General features: G+C 47.3%; 1 protein-coding gene across 4 annotated transcripts; it reads left to right on the top strand.

The window, feature by feature from the left end:
- The first annotated feature begins 208 nt into the window (after positions 1-208).
- Positions 209-18,774, top strand: PIGS (phosphatidylinositol glycan anchor biosynthesis class S). Of its 4 annotated transcripts, none has more exons than XM_001107461.5 (12): positions 209-262; positions 536-675; positions 760-871; positions 7,988-8,077; positions 8,374-8,465; positions 10,261-10,468; positions 12,020-12,162; positions 13,560-13,674; positions 15,168-15,313; positions 15,874-15,974; positions 17,086-17,296; positions 17,674-18,774. In XM_001107461.5, the coding sequence occupies exons 1-12, from the start codon at positions 229-231 to the stop codon at positions 17,947-17,949; spliced, it is 1,668 nt and encodes a 555-aa protein (XP_001107461.2). In that variant the 5' UTR covers positions 209-228; the 3' UTR covers positions 17,950-18,774. The 4 variants fall into 4 exon arrangements, with proteins under 4 accessions (XP_001107461.2, XP_077826737.1, XP_014974382.2 ...); XM_077970611.1 differs by having other exon boundaries at positions 17,086-17,300; positions 17,682-17,849; XM_015118896.3 differs by lacking the exon at positions 536-675.
- The last annotated feature ends 24 nt before the right edge of the window (positions 18,775-18,798 follow it).

The following is an 18,798-nucleotide window of genomic DNA, read 5'->3' as shown; positions in this document are numbered from 1 at the left end:
GCCGAAACCCGAGCGCCCCATCGGCAGCCCCTCCGCGGCTGCGTGACTTCCTTTTAGACCCCCAGCGAAGCTCCCAGCGGAACCCGCCCACCCCGCCGGCGAGTCTGGAGTAGCGCTCGCGATTGGCCCCGATCACCGCCGCGGTCCCGCCCCATCTTTGCGGAGGTTCCGATTGGGTGAGGCTCACGAAGCTCCGCCCCTCGGTGGGCGGAGCAGCCGGAAGCTAGCATGGCGGTCGCCGGGCCCGCGGCTACAGACCTAGGTGCGGTGGGCTTCGGGTGGGACCCTGCAGCTAGCTGATGGCAAGGGAGGAATAGCAGGGGTGGGGATTGTGGTGTGCGAGAGGTCCCGCGGACGGGGGGCTCGGGGGTCTTTTCAGAAGGGATTCCCTTCAGGCTTGGGCCGGGTCCCTTCGAACGGAGATCCCAATGAACGCGGGCCCGTAGAGGTCGGTGGTTGGGGCTTCTCCGCGTCGGAGATAGGGCCGGTACCCTAGCCCGTTTCCAACGCCTCAGTCGGTTCCCCATGCCCTCAGAGGTGGTCCGGGGCAAGCGCGCCGCCCTCTTCTTCGCTGCGGTGGCCATCGTGCTGGGGCTGCCTCTCTGGTGGAAGACCACGGAGACCTACCGGGCTTCGTTGCCTTACTCCCAGATCAGTGGACTGAATGCCCTGCAGGTGAGACTGCCGTGCAGGAGGGTCGGGGGACAGCCTCCCGGTAAGGTGGAAACTCAGTGATGGCCTTGATGCTCCTTCCTATAGCTCCGCCTCATGGTGCCTGTCACTGTCGTGTTTGCGCGGGAGTCAGTGCCCCTGGACGACCAGGAGAAGCTGCCCTTCACCGTTGTGCATGAAAGAGAGATTCCTCTGAAATGTGAGTTCCTGGGGGTCAGGGCTGCCTTTCACGTGTGAGCTCAGTTCAGAGCTAAGTTGGGTGGGAGGAGCGTGGGTGTACCATAAAGGCAGTTAAAAACTATTAAAAGACCTCTCTGAATGAACAGTCTGTTTGGTCAGAAAAAAACTACTTTCAAATTCACGGTCACTAAATAGCAATTTTACTCATAAGATAGTTAGGCTACCTAATCGGAAGCAGTTGATGCCCATCAGGGTATAGGGGAGGAGGTGGGATGTAGTGGAAAGAACACAGAGTTTGAAATTAAATTGGATTTGCATATAGGCCCTATTTAGTTTATTTGTTTATTAGTTTTTGAGACGGAGCCTCGCTCTGTCGCCCAGGCTGGAGTGCAGTGGTGCCATCTCAGCTCACTGCAACCTCCGCCTCCCGGGTTCAAGCGATTCTCCTGCTTCAGCCACCGGAATAGCTGGGATTACAGGCGCGCGACACCACGCCCAACCAATTTTTGTATTTTTAGTAGAGATGGAGTTTTGCCATGTTGGCCATGCTGCTCTCGAACTCCTGACTTCAGGTGATCCGCCCGCCTCGGCCTCCCAGAGTGTTGGGATTACAGGCGTGAGCCACCGTGTCCAGCCCCTATTCAGTTTAACATTGAACACTTTACTGGGGTACTTTTTTTAGGTACCAGGAATTTAGGAATTAGTAAGAAATTGATAATGGTTTCAAGACATTCATAGGTAGGGGAGAAAGATAAAATAAATTACAGTAGAAGTATACAAGAAACAGGGATTGCACTTAATAAAGAGTATTAACCAACTGGGAGGAAAGAAAGGCAGAGAAAGTTTTGAGAGATATAATTCTTAAGTCGGATTTTTAAAGGATGTGTGGGAATTCAGGTTAAATGGGAAAGGGAGGGAGAGAATTTCAGGTAGAGTGAATAGCATGAGATAGTATAAGGATAGCTAATAGTTATTGCTCATTGTGTGCCAGAAACTAGGTGAAGCACTTTATATGTGTTGCCTCATTTAATCCTTTCTAATGATATGATCCCCATTTTATAAATGAAGAAACTGAGGCTTAGAGAATTTAACTTGTCCAAGATCACACAGCTAGTAAGAGATGGAACTGGGATTTAAATCCAGGCCTGACTGATTCCAGTGTTCAAGCTTTTAACCAACAAACTATACTCCTGTGTGAAAGTGTGGAGGGGTGAATCAGCATATTGGGGTACCTATGAGCAGTTTTGCCTAACTGGAATGTGTAGTGAAAGACTGGGAATGACTGGAGATTTGGGCTGAGTCTAGAGCATGAGGCACCTGTGTGCCATTTACTTTTTAGTTCTTTAGCCTTGGTGAAAACATTTTTTTTTTTTTTTTTTTCGAGAACGGGTCTCTCTTTGTTGCCCAGGCTGGAGTATGGTGGCACGATCAGGGCCCACTGCAGCCTTGATCTATTGGGCTCAAGCGATCCTCCCACCTCAGCCCACCTGCCTCAGTAGCTGGGACTACAGCCACACACAATCACACCCAGCTGATTTGTTTTGGTATTTTTAGTAGAGACAGGGTTTTGCCATGTTGCCCAGGCTGGTCTCGAGCTCCTGGGCTCAAGTGATCGGCCTCCCAAAGTGCTGGGATTACAAGTGAGAGTCACCACACCTGGCTGGTTAAAACATTTTTTTTTTTTTAAATCATATTTTGTATGGTTCAGCCTCTGTACACACACACACTTCTTGTTTTCTTTCTTTCTTTTTTTTTTTTTTGAGATGGAGTTTCACTCTTGTTGCCCAGGCTGGAGTGCAATGGCACAATCTTGGCTCACTGCAACGTCTGCCTCCTGGGTTCAAACGATTCTCCTACCTCAGCCTCTGGAGTAGCTGGGATTACAGGTGCCTGCCACCACGCCCAGCTAATTTTTTGTATTTTTAGTCGATACAGGGTTTCACCATGTTGGCTAGGCTAGGCTGGTCTCGAACTCCTGACCTCAGGTGATCCATCTGCCTCAGCCTCCCAGAGTGCTGGGATTACAGGTGTGAGCCACCACACACAGCCAAACTTCTTGTTTTCTAAACAAAAATTGGACTATCCCTCACTAGTTTGAAATTTGATTGTTTTCAGTTTATCATGGATTTCTTCATATTTGATGACACAGTGTTCAGTAATATGGGTATAGTGTAAACGTATAGTATAGGCAACGAATTTAAAGGGTGACCAAGAGTATGGAATTTGGGATCAGAGAGCTGGATTCAAGCCTCATTCTGCCACTTATTTGTGTAAATTTGAGTAAGGGAGTAAGGTTGTTAACTTCTCTAAACCTTGGTTTCCTCATCTGTTAGCCAGAAGTAGTAATAGGGTTGTTCATTTATTCAACAAGTATTTATTGTGTACCTATGTCAGATACAGTGCTAGTTACTAGAGATATAGCAGTGAAAAAAACAGACAAGACGACGATAAAAAAGACAAAGCCGGATGTGGTGGCTCACGCCTGTAATCCCAGCACTTTGGGAGGCCAAGGCAGGCAGATCACTTGAGATCAGGAGTTCAAGACCAGCCCGGCTAACATGGTGAAACCCCATCTCTACTAAAAATACAAAAATTAGCCAGGCATGGTGGTGGGTGCCTGTAATCCCAGCTACTTGGGAGGCTGAGGCAGGAGAATCGCTTGAACCTGTGGGGCGGAAGTAGCAGTGAGTCAAGATCCCACCACTGCACTCTAGCCTTGGTGACACAGACTACATCTCAAAAAAAATAAAGAAAAAAAAGAAAAAAGACAAGTAAGTCAAATGTATGTTAGATGGTGATAGAAGAAAAATAGAGGAGGACAGGAGGAGAGGGAATTTTCTTGAGGAATGGGAGGGGATTGCAGTTTTAGATCGGGTGAACAAGGGAGGTCTCATTGAAAAGATGACATTTGAGTAAATACCTAAAGGGCAAGGGAATAGACTGTGCAGATATCTGGGGGCAGAGCATCTTGGCAGAGGGAAAAGCAAGTCTAAGATCCTGAGTTAAGAGCAAGTGTTGTGCCTTTCAGGAGCAGTGAGAATCTCCTTGTGGCTTCACTGGGTTGAATGAGGAAGAGAGAAAGAGGAAATGAAATAAAACCAGAACAGTAGAAGGGGGCTGAATCACTTAGGGCCTGGTAGGTCATTGTGAGAATTTGCATTCTAGGCTTTTATTCTAGATAAGAAGGGAAGCCATTGAAGGTTTTTTGTTTCTTTTTTAAACATGACTACCATTATCATACCTAAGTTAGCAGTGATTCCTTAATATCACCTAATTCTCAGTCTGTATTTAGATCTCTCCAGTTATCTCCGAGGTATCCTTTCACAGATGGTTTATTCCATCAGGATCAATAAGTTGCATTTGTCTTTTTGTCACTTTTATTTTATGTCAGCTCCCCCCACCCTACCCCCATACATTTCTTTCACACCATTGATTTGCTGGAGAAACCAGGTCATTTGTTTTATAGAACATCTCACATTTGGGATTTGGGAAGTAGCTTCCTCACAGTTTAATTTAACTCATTTCTCTAGCATCCATATTTCTTATAAACTGCTAGTTAGATCTAGAGGTTTGATTAAAGCCAGGTTCAATTTTTTGGATGAGAATACATTATAGGTGGTGCAGTGTACTTCCTATTGTGTTGTATCCTGTAGCACTTAATGGCTAGCCCTGTTCCATTTTGGGTGATGCAAAGATTATGTAGTGAGTTCAGGTATTGTCAGCCTAATCTCTATATTTTAGAGTTTCTCATCAACCTTTTACATGATATTTTTAGCATCTATTTGATCATGGAATCCATTTCATTAGCAGTCACAAGATAGTGCTTTTTTAAATTTTTATGTTTTTTAGAGACAAGGTCTCACTCTGTCACGCAGACTACAGTTCAGTGGCTCAATCATTGCTTACTGCAGCCTTGAAATCCTAGGCTCAATCAGTCCTCCCACCTCAGCCTCCCAAGTAGCTAGGACTACTGGTGTGTGGCCAGGCACAGTGGCTCATGTCTGTAATCCCAGAACTTTGGGAGGCCAAGGCGGGGGATCATTTGAGGTCAGGAGTTTCAGACCAGCCTGGCAACGTAGTGAAACCTCGTCTCCACTAAAAATACAAAAATTTGCTGGGTGTGGTGGTGTGCGGCTGTAGTCCCAGCTACTCCGGAGTCCAAGACAGGAGAATTGCTTGAACCTAGGAGGCGGAGGTTGCATTGAGCCAAGATTGCGCCACTGCATTCCAGCCTGGGAGACAGAGCGGGACTCTGTCTCAAAAAAACAAAAAAAAGTAGGCTGGGCGCGGTGGCTCATGCCTGTAATCCCAGCACTTTGGGAGGCTGAGGCGGGCAAATCACTTGAGGTCAGGAGTTCAAGACCAGCCTGCTCAACATGGGAAAACCCTGTCTCTACTAAAAATATAAAAATTAGCTGGGTATGGTGGCACATGCCTGTAATCCCAGCTACTTGGGAGGCTGAGGTAGAAGAATTGCTTGAAACAGAGAGGCGGATGTTGCAGTGAGCCAGGATCCCGCTGCTGTTCTCCAGTCTGGGCAACAGAGCCAGAGCCAGATAAAAAAAAAAAAAAAAAAAAAAAGTAGAGAAGGGGTCCTTTCTTTTTTTTTGTTTTTTTGTTTTTGAGATAGGGTCTGACACTCAGGCTGAAGTGCAGTGGCCCAATCATAGCTCACTGTAACCTTGAACTCCTGGGTTCAAGTGGTCCTCTTACCTCAGGCTCGCAAGTAGCTGGGACTATAAGAATGTGCCACTGTGCCCAGCTAATTTTTTATTTTATTTATTTATTTATTTTTTGAGACAGGGTCTCACTCTGTCACACAGGCTGCAGTGCAGTGGTGCGATCACAGCTCATTGCATCCTCCGCCTCCCGGGTTCAAGTGATTCTCCTGCCTCAGCCTCCTGAGTAGCTGGGATTATAGGCGCACAGCCACCATGCCCGGCTAATTTTTGTAATTTTAGTAGAGATGGGGTTTCACCATGTTGGCCAGGCTGGTCTTGAACTCCTGGCCTCAAGCAGTCTGCCTGCCTTGGCCTCCTCAAGTGCTGGGATTACAAGCGTGAGCCACTGCACCTGTCCCCAACTAATTTTTAAATTTTTTTGTAGAGACAGGGTCTCACTATGTTCCCCGAGCTGGTCTCAAACTCCTGGGCTTAACTAATTTTCCCACCTCGGACCCTAAAGTGCTGGAATTACAGGCATCAGCCACCACACCCGGCCAAATTAGTGACTTTTAGAATTCTGTCATTTCTTCTTCCTGGAAGAAATATATGACCTGGAATTCTTTTATAAAGAAAAGAGGAACTTTTTCAATAAATTTTAGGTTTAGCTTGTCAAGTTTCAGAAGGCAAAAAAATCCCTTCGGGATTGCCTTACACGTATAGATTAATTTGGGGAGAGTTGGCATCTTTATAATATTTAGTCTTTATAATATGACATCTTTATAATATTCATCTGGGGCCTTGTATGCTTTTCCATTTTATTCAGATATTTTATGTCCTTCAGTAAAGTCTTTGAAGTTTTCTTCTTATAGTTTTATACATTTATTCCTGGGTATTTTTATACTTTCATTGTTAATGTGATTGAGGTTTTTTTTTTTTTTTTTTTTTTTTGAGACGGAGTCTTGCCCTATCGCCCAGACTGGAGTGCAGTGGCCGGATCTCAGCTCACTGCAAGCTCCGCCTCCCGGGTTCCCGCCATTCTCCTGCCTCAGCCTCCCGAGTAGCTGGGACTACAGGCGCCCGCCACCTCACCCGGCTAGTTTTTTGTATTTTTTAGTAGAGACGGGGTTTCACCGTGTTAGCCAGGATGGTCTCGATCTCCTGACCTCGTGATCCGCCCGTCTCGGCCTCCCAAAGTGCTGGGATTACAGGCTTGAGCCACCGCGCCCGGCCCAGTTACTAGTTCTAATAGTTTTTCAGTTGGTTCTCTTTGATTTTCTTGAGAAATAATTATGCTACTTCAAAGCGGCCATTTTATCTGTTTCTTTCCGATAGTTACAAGTTTTCTTTCTCTTTCTTCACATATTACATTGGTAAAGAACTTCAGAAAGAACAATACTGAATAACAATGAGAATAGAGGAGATAGCAGGCATCCTTGTTTTATTACTAACTTTATAGAATTATGTTTAATGTTTTGTCATTAACTGTGTAGTTTTTTGTTTTTAATTTTTTTTGAGACAAGGTCTGGTTCTATTGCCCTGGCTAGAGTGCAGTGGTATGATCTCAGGTCACTGCAACCTCTGCCTCCCAGGCTCAAGTCATCCTCCCACCTCACCCTCCTAAGTAGTTGGGACTACAGTAGCGTGCACTACCATACCTGGCTTTTTTTTGTTTGTTTTTTTTTAAGATGGAGTTTCGCTCTTGTTGCCCAGGCTAGAGTGCAATGGTGTGATCTTGGCTCACTGCAGCCTCCACCTTCTGGGTTCAAGCGATTCTCCTGCCTAAGCTTCCCGAGTAGCTACCACCACACCCAGCTAATTTTTTGTATTTTTAGTAGAGATGGGGTTTCATCATGTTGGCCAGGCTGGTCTCGAACTCCTGACATCAGGTGATCCACCCGCCTTGGCCTCCCAAAGTGCTGGGATTATAGGTGTGAGCCACCATGTCTGGCACATACCTGGCTAATTTTTGTATTTTTGTAGAGATGGGGTTTCGTTATGTTGCCCAGGCTGATCTCCATCATGAGATCGAGGGATCCGCCCACCTCAACCTCCCAAAGTGCTGGGATTACAAGCATGAGCCACCGTGCCCAGCCTGTGTGTTTTGTTTTTTATCAGGAATGTTCACTGAATTTAATTATTTTGGGGCAGTGATAGGAATGGCCATATGGTTTTTCTCCTTTTGCCTATTAATGTAATGACTATTGAAATAGATTTCCCAGTGGGAAGACACTTCAAGCTGAAGGACCAGTGTGTGCAGAGGTGAAGGCAAGAGCTGGGGCAGATGGGAGAAACGGGTGTCATGTGTTTGATATCATCTATGCAGAAATCATTAGAGTTGGCTGCAGCTGTTTGGTCTTTTTCTGTAAACAGCCATCTTGCTGTCCTCAGATGCTGGACGGTGTTAGGTCTGGGAAGGTGAGCAGAGGCCTGATGCTTGCCCTTTTCATCGTGCTACTTCTTAACCCTCCCAGACAAAATGAAAATCAAATGCCGTTTCCAGAAGGCCTATCGGAGGGCTTTGGACCGTGAGGAGGAGGCCCTGTCATCGGGCAGTGTACAAGGTATGGGAAGGGATGAGCACACCATTTTAATGTGAAGCTCTCTTTTTCCTTCTGATCTCTAAGTGCATAGTTCCCATACTTTGACTTCCCTCCAAAACCTCTCTGGGAATGCTGAGAATGAGGAACTGTAGGATTCAGCCCAGTCCACTGAGGGGCCAGAGAGGTTGATTGGCTTACCCAAGCCTGACCACTGTGTCAGCTGAATGTGAGTGAAGGGGTAGGTTAGGCATTCTCTGGGGCTGGGGGGAGATGGAATGGTGTTTTGCTCTTGGTGTACCACCTGTTCTTGTCCCCAGAGGCAGAAGCCATGTTAGATGAGCCTCAGGAGCAAGCGGAGGGCTCCCTGACTGTGTATGTGATCTCTGAACACTCCTCACTTCTTCCCCAGGTAGGGTAACAGAGAGGTTGCAACTTTGCCTTATCCCTTCAGCTCGTGGACTCCTGGGTCACCTCCTTCTTGCATTATTGCTACCCATTTCTTCCATTTGCTACAGAAAAGTCTCCATTTTTTTTTTTTTTTTTGAGATGGAGTCTTGCTCTGTTGCCCAGGCTGGAGTGCATGGCAGGATCTCGGCTCACTGCAGTCTCCGCCTCCCAGGTTCAAGTGATTCTCCTGCCTCAACCTCCTGAGTGCCTGGGATTACAGGCATGTGCCACCATGCCCGGCTAATTTTTATATTTTTTGTAGAGATGGGGTTTCACCATGTTAGTCAGACTGGTCTCAAACTCCTGACCTTGTGATCCACCTGCCTCAGCCTCCCAAAGTGCAGAGATTACAGGCGTGAACTGCACCCAGCCTCCACATATTTTTAATAAAGAATGCTGGCTGGGTCTGGTAGCTCACACTGTAATCCCAGGACTTTGGGAGGCTGAGGCGGGCAGTTTGCTTGAACTCAGGGGTTCAAGACCAGCCTAGGCAACATGGCAAAACCCTATCTCTACAAAAAATAAAAAAAAAAAGCTGGATGTGGTAGTCCCAGTTACTTTTGGAGGCTGAGGTGGGGGGATCGCTTGAGCCTGGGAGGTGGAGGTTGCAGTGAGCTAATATCATGCCACTGCACTCCCCATCTCTACTAACAATACAAGAATTGGCCAGCCATGGTGGCGCGTACCTGTAATCCCAGCACTTTGGGGGGCTGAGGTGGGTGGATCACCTGAGGTCAGGAGTTCGAGATTAGCCTGGTCAACATGGTGAAACCCCATTTCTACGAAAAACACAAAAATTAGCCGGGCATGGTGGTGGGTGCCTGTAGTTCCAGCTACTCGGGAGGCTGAGGCAGGAGAATCGCTTGAACCCAGGAGGCGGAGGTTGCAGTGAGCCGAGATAGTGCCACTGCACTCCAGCCTGCGCGACAGAGTGAGACTCTGTCTCAAAACAAATTTATAATCAAACATTTAATTTTTATAAAAAGACTAAAGAAAATGTTAATGAACATCCCCATCTCCACCCCCAACTCACAAACTGCAGTGCAGTAGCACAGTGTGTACTTCCATGGTTATATTCCATTCCCTTTCAGCCCAAGGCAACCAGATTTTGTGTGTGTAATTTTCTTGCTTTTCCTTAGAGTTTGATCACATATGTTGTATCTCTGTAAACAGTGTATTTAATTTTACATTTTTGAATTTATATAAATGGTGGAATATAGCACATGTTCCTCTGCCACTTTTATTTTGTTCAACATTTATAGTTGAGAGAATCATCCATAATTATATAGTTGAATCTATGTGTCATTGTATAAACATAAACGTAATTTATCCATTCTACTGCTCATGGACATTTGGATTATTTCTATGTTTTACTGCTAGAAATAATGCTATTGTGAATACTTGTTTCTTTGCCATGTGCCATTTTTATATCAGACTCTCCAGTTGTCAGTTTATTCTGCTTTTCTTGCTCAGTATGCCATCTCTGAGTTTCCATTTCACCATTTGACCAGCCCCCAAAGAGTTAGATGCTGCCTGGACCCACGTCTACTGGGAAAGAGAAGGGAATGGAAACAAATGAAAACAGTCAACATATACTCATAGCTCAGAAATGCTGAATTAATAGCTCATGAATCTCAAGAGAGGTGCAAACCTGTTGGTCACTGGCAAAGGGGCAGATTCGGAATAACAGGAGCCAGGGTGCTTTTCGGCTTTCTTTTCTGAGCCGTGGACATTCTGTCCCTTGCTCACTCCCACAGGACATGATGAGCTACATTGGGCCCAAGAGGACAGCAGTGGTACGGGGGATAATGCACCGGGAGGCCTTTAACATCATTGGCCGCCGCATAGTCCAGGTGGCCCAGGCCATGTCTTTGACTGAGGACGTGCTTGCTGCTGCTCTGGCTGACCACCTTCCAGAGGACAAGTGGAGCGCTGAGAAGAGGCGGCCTCTGAAGTCCAGCTTGGGTAGGGCACCAGGCTTTGCTACAGGAAGGGAGAGGAAATGAATTACTTGGGGCAGGAGGGAAATCTGCAGGCCAGCTTCTTTCTCCTTTCTTCTCTAGTCTCATTTTTTTTCTTATTTATTTTATGTTATTATTATTATTATTTTATTTATTTATTTATTTTTGAGACGGAGTCTTGCTCTGTTGCCTGGGCTGGAGTGCAGTGGCTCAATATAGGCTCACTGCAAGCTCCACCTCCCGGGTTCACGCCATTCTCCTGCCTCAGCCTCCTAGGTAGCTTGGACTACAGGCTCCCGGCTAATTTTTTTGTATTTTTAGTAGAGACGGGGTTTCACTGTGTTAGCCAGGATGGTCTTGATCTCCTGACCTCATGGTCTGCCCACCTCGACCTCCCAAAGTGCTGGGATTACAGGCATGAGCCACCGCACCTGGCCTATTTTTTTTTTGTTTGTTTGAGACAGAGTCTTGGTCTGTTGCCTAGACTGGAGTGCAGTGGCGCGATCTTGGCTCACCACAACCTCTGCTTGCCAGGTTCAAGTGATTCTCACTCCTCAGCTTCCTGAGTAGGTGAGGCGCATGCCATCATGTCTGGCTAATTTTTTTATTTTTATTTTTATTTTATTTTTATTTATTTATTTATTTATTTATTTATTTATTTATTTATTTTTGAGACGGAGTCTCGCTCTGTCACCCAGGCTGGAGTGCAGTGGCTGGATCTCAGCTCACTGCAAGCTCCGCCTCCCGGGTTTACACCATTCTCCTGCCTCAGCCTCCCGAGTAGCTGGGACTACTCGGACAGGCGCCTGCCACCTCGCCCGGCTAGTTTTTTGTATTTTTTAGTAGAGACGGAGTTTCACCGGGTTAGCCAGGATGGTCTCGATCTCCTGACCTCGTGATCTGCCCGTCTCGGCCTCCCAAAGTGCTGGGATTACAGGCTTGAGCCACCGCACCCGGCCTCTTTTTATTTTTTATTTTTTGAGATGGAGCCTCCTGTCATCCAGGCTGGAGTGCAGTGACGCGATCTTGTCTCACTGCAACCTCTGCATCCTGGGTTCAAGCGATTCCCCTGCCCCAGCCCCCTGAACAGTTGGGATTACAGGCGCCCACTACCACGCTCAGCTAATTTTTGTATTTTTAGTAGAGACGGGGTTTCACCATGTTGACCAGGCTGGTCTTGAACTCCTGACCTCAAGTGATCTGCCTGCCTCGGCCTCCCAAGGTGCTGGGATTATAGCGTGAGCCACTACGCCCGGCTGATACTTGTATTTTTAGTAGAGATGGGGTTTCTCCATGATGGCCAGGCTGGTCTTGAACTCCTGGCCTCAAGTGATCTGTCTGCCTCAGTCTCCCAAGGTGCCGGGATTACAGACGTGAGCCACAGTGCCCGGCAGCTTTTTCTTACTCAGTGTTCCTCATCCCAGTTTTGGCCTCCTTTTGGTTCCATAATGGAAAGCAGCCCCATTCCAGAGGAGAAACAAGTTCAGCTCAGCCGGGAGTACAGGCGACCCCTCTTCACAAGAGTCTCTGACTTCCCTGACTTCTGTTTCTGTAGGCTATGAGATCACCTTCAGTTTACTCAACCCAGACCCCAAGTCCCATGACGTCCACTGGGACATTGAGGGAGCTGTGCGGCGCTATGTGCAACCTTTCCTGAATGCCCTCAGTGCCGCTGGCAACTTCTCTGTGGACTCTCAGGTGAGACCGGGAGCAAGTTGAGGAGTCCTTTTCAGCGTCCATACATATTTACAAGTGCAGTCCGTTCCTCCATCTCTTAGAGCTTGCTGATTTGCTAGGAATTTCCTGTGTGTATATGTATGTGAGTGTCATAAAGGCGGGTACTGGGGGTGTGTGTGTGCCCTCATCTGTGTCCATCCATCCATTGAGGGCAGATTCTAGTGTCTCTACCTCCTTGGCATTCAGTTGAGGGAATTTGTCCGTGCTTGTTAACAAACCACCTTCCTATAGCTCCCTCTAGACCTGTACTCACCAGTTGTGCTTAAATGTTAATGATGTTAATGCCATGACCCATGCTTTTTTTTTTTTTTTTTTTTTTGAGACAGAGTCTTGTTCTATTGCCAGGCTGCTGGAGTGCAGTGGCATGATCTCAGCTCACTGCAACCTCCGCCTCCCAGGTTCAAGTGATTCTCCTGACTCAGCCTCCTGAGTAGCTGGGATTACAGGTGCGTGCCACCATGCCCAGCTGATTTTGTATTTTTAGTAGAGACAGGGTTTCATCATGTTGGCCAGGATGGTCTTGATCTTTTGACTTCGTGATCCGCCTGCCTTGGCCTCCCAAAGTGAGAGGCCTGAGTGACGGAGCCCAGCAGAGCCATTCTTAAGGAATTTAGTTTTTAGAAAAAAAGCTTCCTGAAATTTGTTATTGTGGTAACAATAAAGATGTGAAGGGCCGGGTGCGGTGGCTCACGCCTGTAATCCCAGCACTTTGGGAGGCTGAGGCAGGCAGATCACGAGGTTAGGAGATTGAGACCATCCTGGCCAACATGATGAAACCCCATCTCTACAAACATGTAAAAATTAGCTGGGCATGGTGACGCACACCTGTAGTCCCAGCTTCTCGGGAGGCTGAGGCAGGAGAATCGCTTGAACCCAGGAGGCGGAGTTTGCAGTGAGCCGAGATCATACCACTGCACTCCAGCCTGGCAACAGAGTGAGACTCCGTCTCCAAAAAAAAAAAAAAAGAAGAATGTAGCTTTCTGTATCACGCTGTGTCCTTGTAGAGAAAACACGTGGGAGAAATTTTTATCAGGTCTTCCTAGTGGGAGTAATTGCTTCTGAATAACTGGCTTGATTTGATCTTGTAGACACTGAATTATGCTATTCTTTGTTTCTCTCTTAGTGTAGACTGTTAGGAAACCTGGTAAAATACGTGGTTTTTAAAGCATGTATTTAGTTTATTCACTTTACCCTTGGCTTTGCTATTTTCTTCTACAACTATTTTCTCTCAGCCCTGGTTTTGTCTCTTATATGTTGCCTTGTCCTGATTGTATCTTTTTTAAGGCTCCTCAAATCTTTTTTGGGAGAAAGTAGAATATAAATCTAAACAAAGTAACCACTCCCTCTTTCCTCTACAGATTCTTTACTATGCAATGTTGGGGGTGAACCCCCGCTTTGACTCAGCTTCCTCCAGCTACTATTTGGACATGCACAACCTCCCCCATGTCATCAACCCAGTGGAGTCCCGGCTGGGTGAGCACCTAAGGATGAGGGTCTTTCTTTTCTGCCAGGCTAGGGAGGGACCCTAACGGCTCAGCTGGGTGGGGGACGGGAGTTGGAGGTGGATTATATACAGTGACGGTTCCCAGGTTGGGTTGGTCTGAGGAGACTGCGGAGATTGAGGCTCCTTTTTCCCTCTTTTTGAGACAAGGCCTTGCTCTGTTGCCCAGTCTAAAGTGCAGTGGCACAGTCATGGCTCACTGCAGCCTCCAACTCCTGGACTCAAGTGGTCCTCCCACTTCAGCCTCTTGAGTAGCTAGAACTATAGGCATGTGCCACTACACTTGGCTAATTTTCAAAAATTTTTTTAGAGACAGGATCTCACTGTGTTGCCCATGCTGGTCTTGAACTCCCCTTGAGTGATCTTCCCACTCCAGCTCCCTAAAATGCTGGGATTATAGGCATGAGCCACCATGCCTGAGCCCTAGGTGATGCTTTTTCATGAGGCTCTGTTGATATCTCTATCTTCACACCTATCATATTCAAAAGCATTTATTAAACATGATTCCCAGCACTTTTTACAAATGAATGGCTAGACTGGGTCTATCTCCCTAAAAGCCATCTAGGAGAGAGGCTGTCACACACATAGGAAAGACAACAGCAAAAGTACTTGAGGGCAGGATTTGAATCAACAGTTCTGCTGATTGAGGTTGAATAACCTTGAAGCTAGTATTATAGTTTCATTTTTCGGGTGGAAACTAAGAAGAGGAAGTGTGACTAAGAACTGTAACACAGGCAAACCAAAGTAAGTATATCTAATTGTGGAATCTCAGACACCAGAGGCAGGCTAGTGTGGCCTGAGGATTGTTAGGGGGTGGCATGTGAGGCCTTAGAAAATTCCTCCGTTCATTTATTCATTCAGCAAACATTGACTGACAGTGCTGAGTAGAGAAGAGAAGGGCATTTCAGGCAAGGGGAACTGTGAGCTTAGATGCAGAAGAGTGAGAGAGCATAGACATTCAGGAAGCTCAGAGTAGTTTAGTGTGGCTGAAATGTGAGTGAGTGACCAAAGATGAAGCTGGTAAGGCAGACAGGAGCCAGATCATAAAGGACCATGTTAAGGAGTTTGAACTTTAACCTAATGTGGGTGGCTAGCCATTGAAGGATATTAAGCGGGGAACTGACATAAGGTCAGATTTCTGGTTTGCATAAAACTATCTGTAGTAATATGGGTACATTGTGGGAGTGGCCAAGAAAGCTGTCTTAGACAGTCAAGGGGCCTTTGAGGAGGGAAAATCCAGGGGTGTTTTGGAGCTAAGGACTGTGTTTCCATCTGTGTGGCACATCTCGGGAGAGCATTCTGAAGCCCTTTACTAGAGACACCCTGGACAGGAGGATATCCTAGTGATTGTTAGTTGGGGAATCAGTCCCAGAGTGAGTGACCAGCAAGTTAGAGGGTGACCTGGGACTAAGGTCCAGGTCCAGCATGTTTTGATATTCTGCTTTCCCTTGTCTTTACACCACAGGATCCAGTGCTGCCTCCTTGTACCCTGTGCTCAACTTTCTACTCTACGTGCCTGAGCTTGCACACTCACCGCTGTACATTCAGGACAAGGATGGCGCTCCAGTGGCCACCAATGCCTTCCACAGTCCTCGCTGGGGTGGCATTATGGTAATTGTCACACTACGCAGACCCCAGAGCCCATGCTTCTAGGACAGGCAGGTGTCCCTGAAACTGTGTTCCTTCTGTTTTCCTTCTGGTGTCTTCCATGGCCCAGCCTGTGGGAGGGGCAGGCACCAGGGAGGTGAGGGTGCCATGTGCTCATGCCCCTCTTCTGCGGGCCTCACTTTTGTTTCTGCTAGTGTTTTCTATACTATGACCCTTTGCCCTTACCTGGGATCATTCTGTGTCCATCTTAGATCTTGGCCTTATTTGTGGGAGTCTTGCAAGGTTGGGAACCTTGTCTCCCTTGTTAGACTGGAAGTTTCTCATGGGGGAGAATTCTAAAATGGTATAAGAAAAGAATATGTTCTACAGGACTTTCAAGGGATTAATTGGGATAATGTATTTAATGCTCCCTGTAGTAGGTACTCAAAAAATATTAGCTATACCATGAGGTTTGTAGCTTCTAAAGAGCAGAGACTATGTCTTCCTTTTCTCTCCAGAGTGCCTAGGGCAGAGCTGTACATGGGCCTGGTATGATGTTATGGCAATCTCATTCCCCCTTTCAGGTATATAATGTTGACTCCAAAACCTATAATGCCTCAGTGCTGCCAGTGAGAGTCAAGGTGGACATGGTGCGAGTGATGGAGGTGTTCCTGGCACAGTTGCGGTGAGGTCCTGGATGATCCACTTGGGGACATAGTTTCCTTGGCTATAGAGGGGAGTTGCAAAGTGGAATCAAGTCTTACCTGGCAGGGATATCTTGGCTGTGCCTACAGCCCCAGGGACGTCTAAGGGATATCTAAGGGATATTTCTAGGGATCCCATCATCCTTCTTCTAAGGACTAGTAGGTAACAAAACTCTTTTTTTTTTTTTGAGACGGAGTCTCACTCTGTCGCCCAGACTGGAGTGCAATGGCGTGATCTTGGCTTACTGCACCCTCCGCCTCCCGGGTTCAAGCAGTTCTCTGCCTCAACCTCCCGAGTAGGTGGGACTACAGGCGCCTGCCACCACACCCGACTAATTTTTTGTATTTTTCGTAGAGAGACGGGGTTTCACCATCTTGGCCAGGCTGGTCTTGAACTCCTGACCTCATGATCCACCCACCTTGGCCTCCCAAAGTACTGGGATTACAGGCGTGAGCCACTGTGCCTGGCCAACAAAACCAGTTTTAAGAAAAATAGACTCATGAATGTCAGGTCCATGGAGTGTGATTAGGGCTGCTTGAGAAAATAACTGTTAATTCTTGTGCTGCCTGATGGATTGAGAGTGACTGAGGCTCTATGTTGAGGATTCTAAGGCTGTATCTGGGCTCATTAGGAAAGAGTGTTCTTCTGATTGACTAGCGGTGTCTGTCACGGATGCAGGCTTAGAGAAGCACAGCACATGTGCCTTGGCAAAGGCAGTCCTGGATCATCCCTTAATGCTAAGTCCCATTGGCCCCATTTGTTCAAAGAGAGGGTAGAGAAGGTGAAAGGATTAAACTAAGTTAGTGTTATCAGAAGTATTTTAGCCATGGAACCTTTTTTTAAAAAACAAGATCTTGGAAGTCTAATGTAGAAACAGGTAAAAGCAGAAACACCGGTTGAAGCAGGGTTTGGGGCCAATTTGCTTGGTGTTGCCACTTATGCCCCAAGACCCTGAGGTACTTCCCTTTAACCCCTATGGTTCTGGGTAAGATTGAAAATCACTGGTTTAGGACAGGTATTTGAGAAATCTTAGCCATCATCTCCCACCCTGTGGTCTCAGCCACCTTGATCTTACTCCGATGTTCCTACAGGTTGCTCTTTGGGATTGCTCAGCCCCAGGTGCCTCCAAAATGCCTGCTTTCAGGGCCTAAGAGTGAAGGGCTAATGACCTGGGAGCTAGACCGGCTGCTCTGGGCTCGGTCAGTGGAGAATCTGGCCACAGCCACCACCACCCTCACCTCCCTGGCACAGCTTCTGGGCAAGATCAGCAACATTGTCATTAAGGACGATGTGGCATCTGAGGTAAGTGGGCAGGGGATGGATTCTGCAGCTTGGGACTGGAGTAGTCAGAGAGGGCCAGAGTGTGGTGAGACCAGAGAGCCTGTGAAGTCACGGTGTGGACTTCACAGGCTCTCTGGTCTCACCACACTCTTCATCTTTAGTGTCCCAGCCTTCCTCTAGACAGCAGTACCAGCCCCCCAGCAGGAGTGCAGATGACAGTGCGAGGTTTCAAGCTGACCCTAGGAAAATAAACCATATCCCTTTAGACAGACTTCCATAGATCCTGGATGAACTCCAGGCATCTTCCTCGATAGATGGAAAGCACAGTAAGGCCCAGCACCCTTTCCACCAATGCCTGGGACTTACTGGTATACCCTCTTGTCCCTTCTGCTTCCTAGGTATACAGGGCTGTAGCTGCAGTCCAGAAGTCAGCAGAAGAGTTGGCCTCTGGGCACCTGGCATCTGCCTTTGTCGCCAGCCAGGAAGCTGTGACGTCCTCTGAGCGTGCCTTTTTTGACCCGTCACTCCTCCACCTCCTTTATTTCCCTGATGACCAGAAATTTGCCATCTACATCCCACTCTTCCTGCCTATGGCTGTGCCCATCCTCCTGTCCCTGGTCAAGATCTTCCTGGAGACCCACAAGTCCTGGAAAAAGCCTGAGAAGACAGACTGAGCAGGGCAGCTCCTCCACAGGAAGCCTTCCTTTTTGGCCAAGGTGGGCGGTGTTAGATTGAGAGGCACGTACATGGGGCCTGCCGGAATGACTTAAATATTTGTCTCCAGTCTCCACTATTGGCTTTCCAGCAACCAAAGTACAACACTCCAAGATGGATTCATCTTTTCTTCCTTTCCCGTTCCCCTGGCTCAGTCCTCCTCCACCACCAGGGGCCCCAAAAGGCACATCATCTGGGTCTCCTTATCTTGTTTGATAAGGCTGCTCCCTGTCTCCCTCTGTGGCATGGACTGTTTGTTCTTTTGCCCTATTTCTCAACATAGCACACTCATGCACTGAGAGGAGGGAGCATTATGGGAAAGTCCCTCCCTTCCACTCTTCTCTCTAACGCCTGTGGGAGAGCCCTAGTCCCTGCCGTCATGAAGGGGTCAGGCATTGGTCACCTCTGGGACCTTCTCCCTCACTCCCCTCCCTCCTAGCTAGCTTTGTCTGTCAGGTACAGTCTGGTGGAAGTCCAGGAGGCAGCAGCTCAGGACGTGGTGTTGGGGGTGTGTGTGTGTGTGTGAGTCAGAGGTTCCAGAAGGTTCCAGATTTGGAATCAAAGAGTCCTGAATTCAAATCCTTGTTTTTGCACTTATTGTCTGGAGAGCTTTGGATAAGCTGTTGAATATCTCTGAGCCTCAGTTTTTCATTCATTCAAATGGCACTGATGATGTCTCCCTTACAAGGTGGTTGTGAGGATTAAATGTGATCAGCATGTAACATGTCTAGTGTATATTAGGCTCTTAATAAACACTGGCTGAATATGAATTGGAATGATACAAAGTCTGAGCTCTACTCTTTCTGCAT

This window comes from Macaca mulatta, chromosome 16 (genome assembly GCF_049350105.2).
Source record: "Macaca mulatta isolate MMU2019108-1 chromosome 16, T2T-MMU8v2.0, whole genome shotgun sequence".
Classification (NCBI taxonomy): domain Eukaryota; kingdom Metazoa; phylum Chordata; class Mammalia; order Primates; family Cercopithecidae; genus Macaca; species Macaca mulatta.
Note: the sequence above shows the minus strand (reverse complement) of the source record. Positions and strands in the feature narration are given on the sequence as shown.

What these genes read in the sequence shown, in the direction of transcription:
- PIGS (XM_001107461.5), top strand. Translation starts at nt 229, where the DNA reads ATGGCGGTCGCCGGGCCCGCGGCTACAGACCTAG. An exon ending in GCCTCTGAAGTCCAGCTTGG is followed by an intron (nt 10,469 to 12,019) that starts GTAGGGCACCAG and finishes CTGTTTCTGTAG; the next exon opens with GCTATGAGATCACCTTCAGT. An exon ending in AGGACGATGTGGCATCTGAG is followed by an intron (nt 17,297 to 17,673) that starts GTAAGTGGGCAG and finishes TCTGCTTCCTAG; the next exon opens with GTATACAGGGCTGTAGCTGC.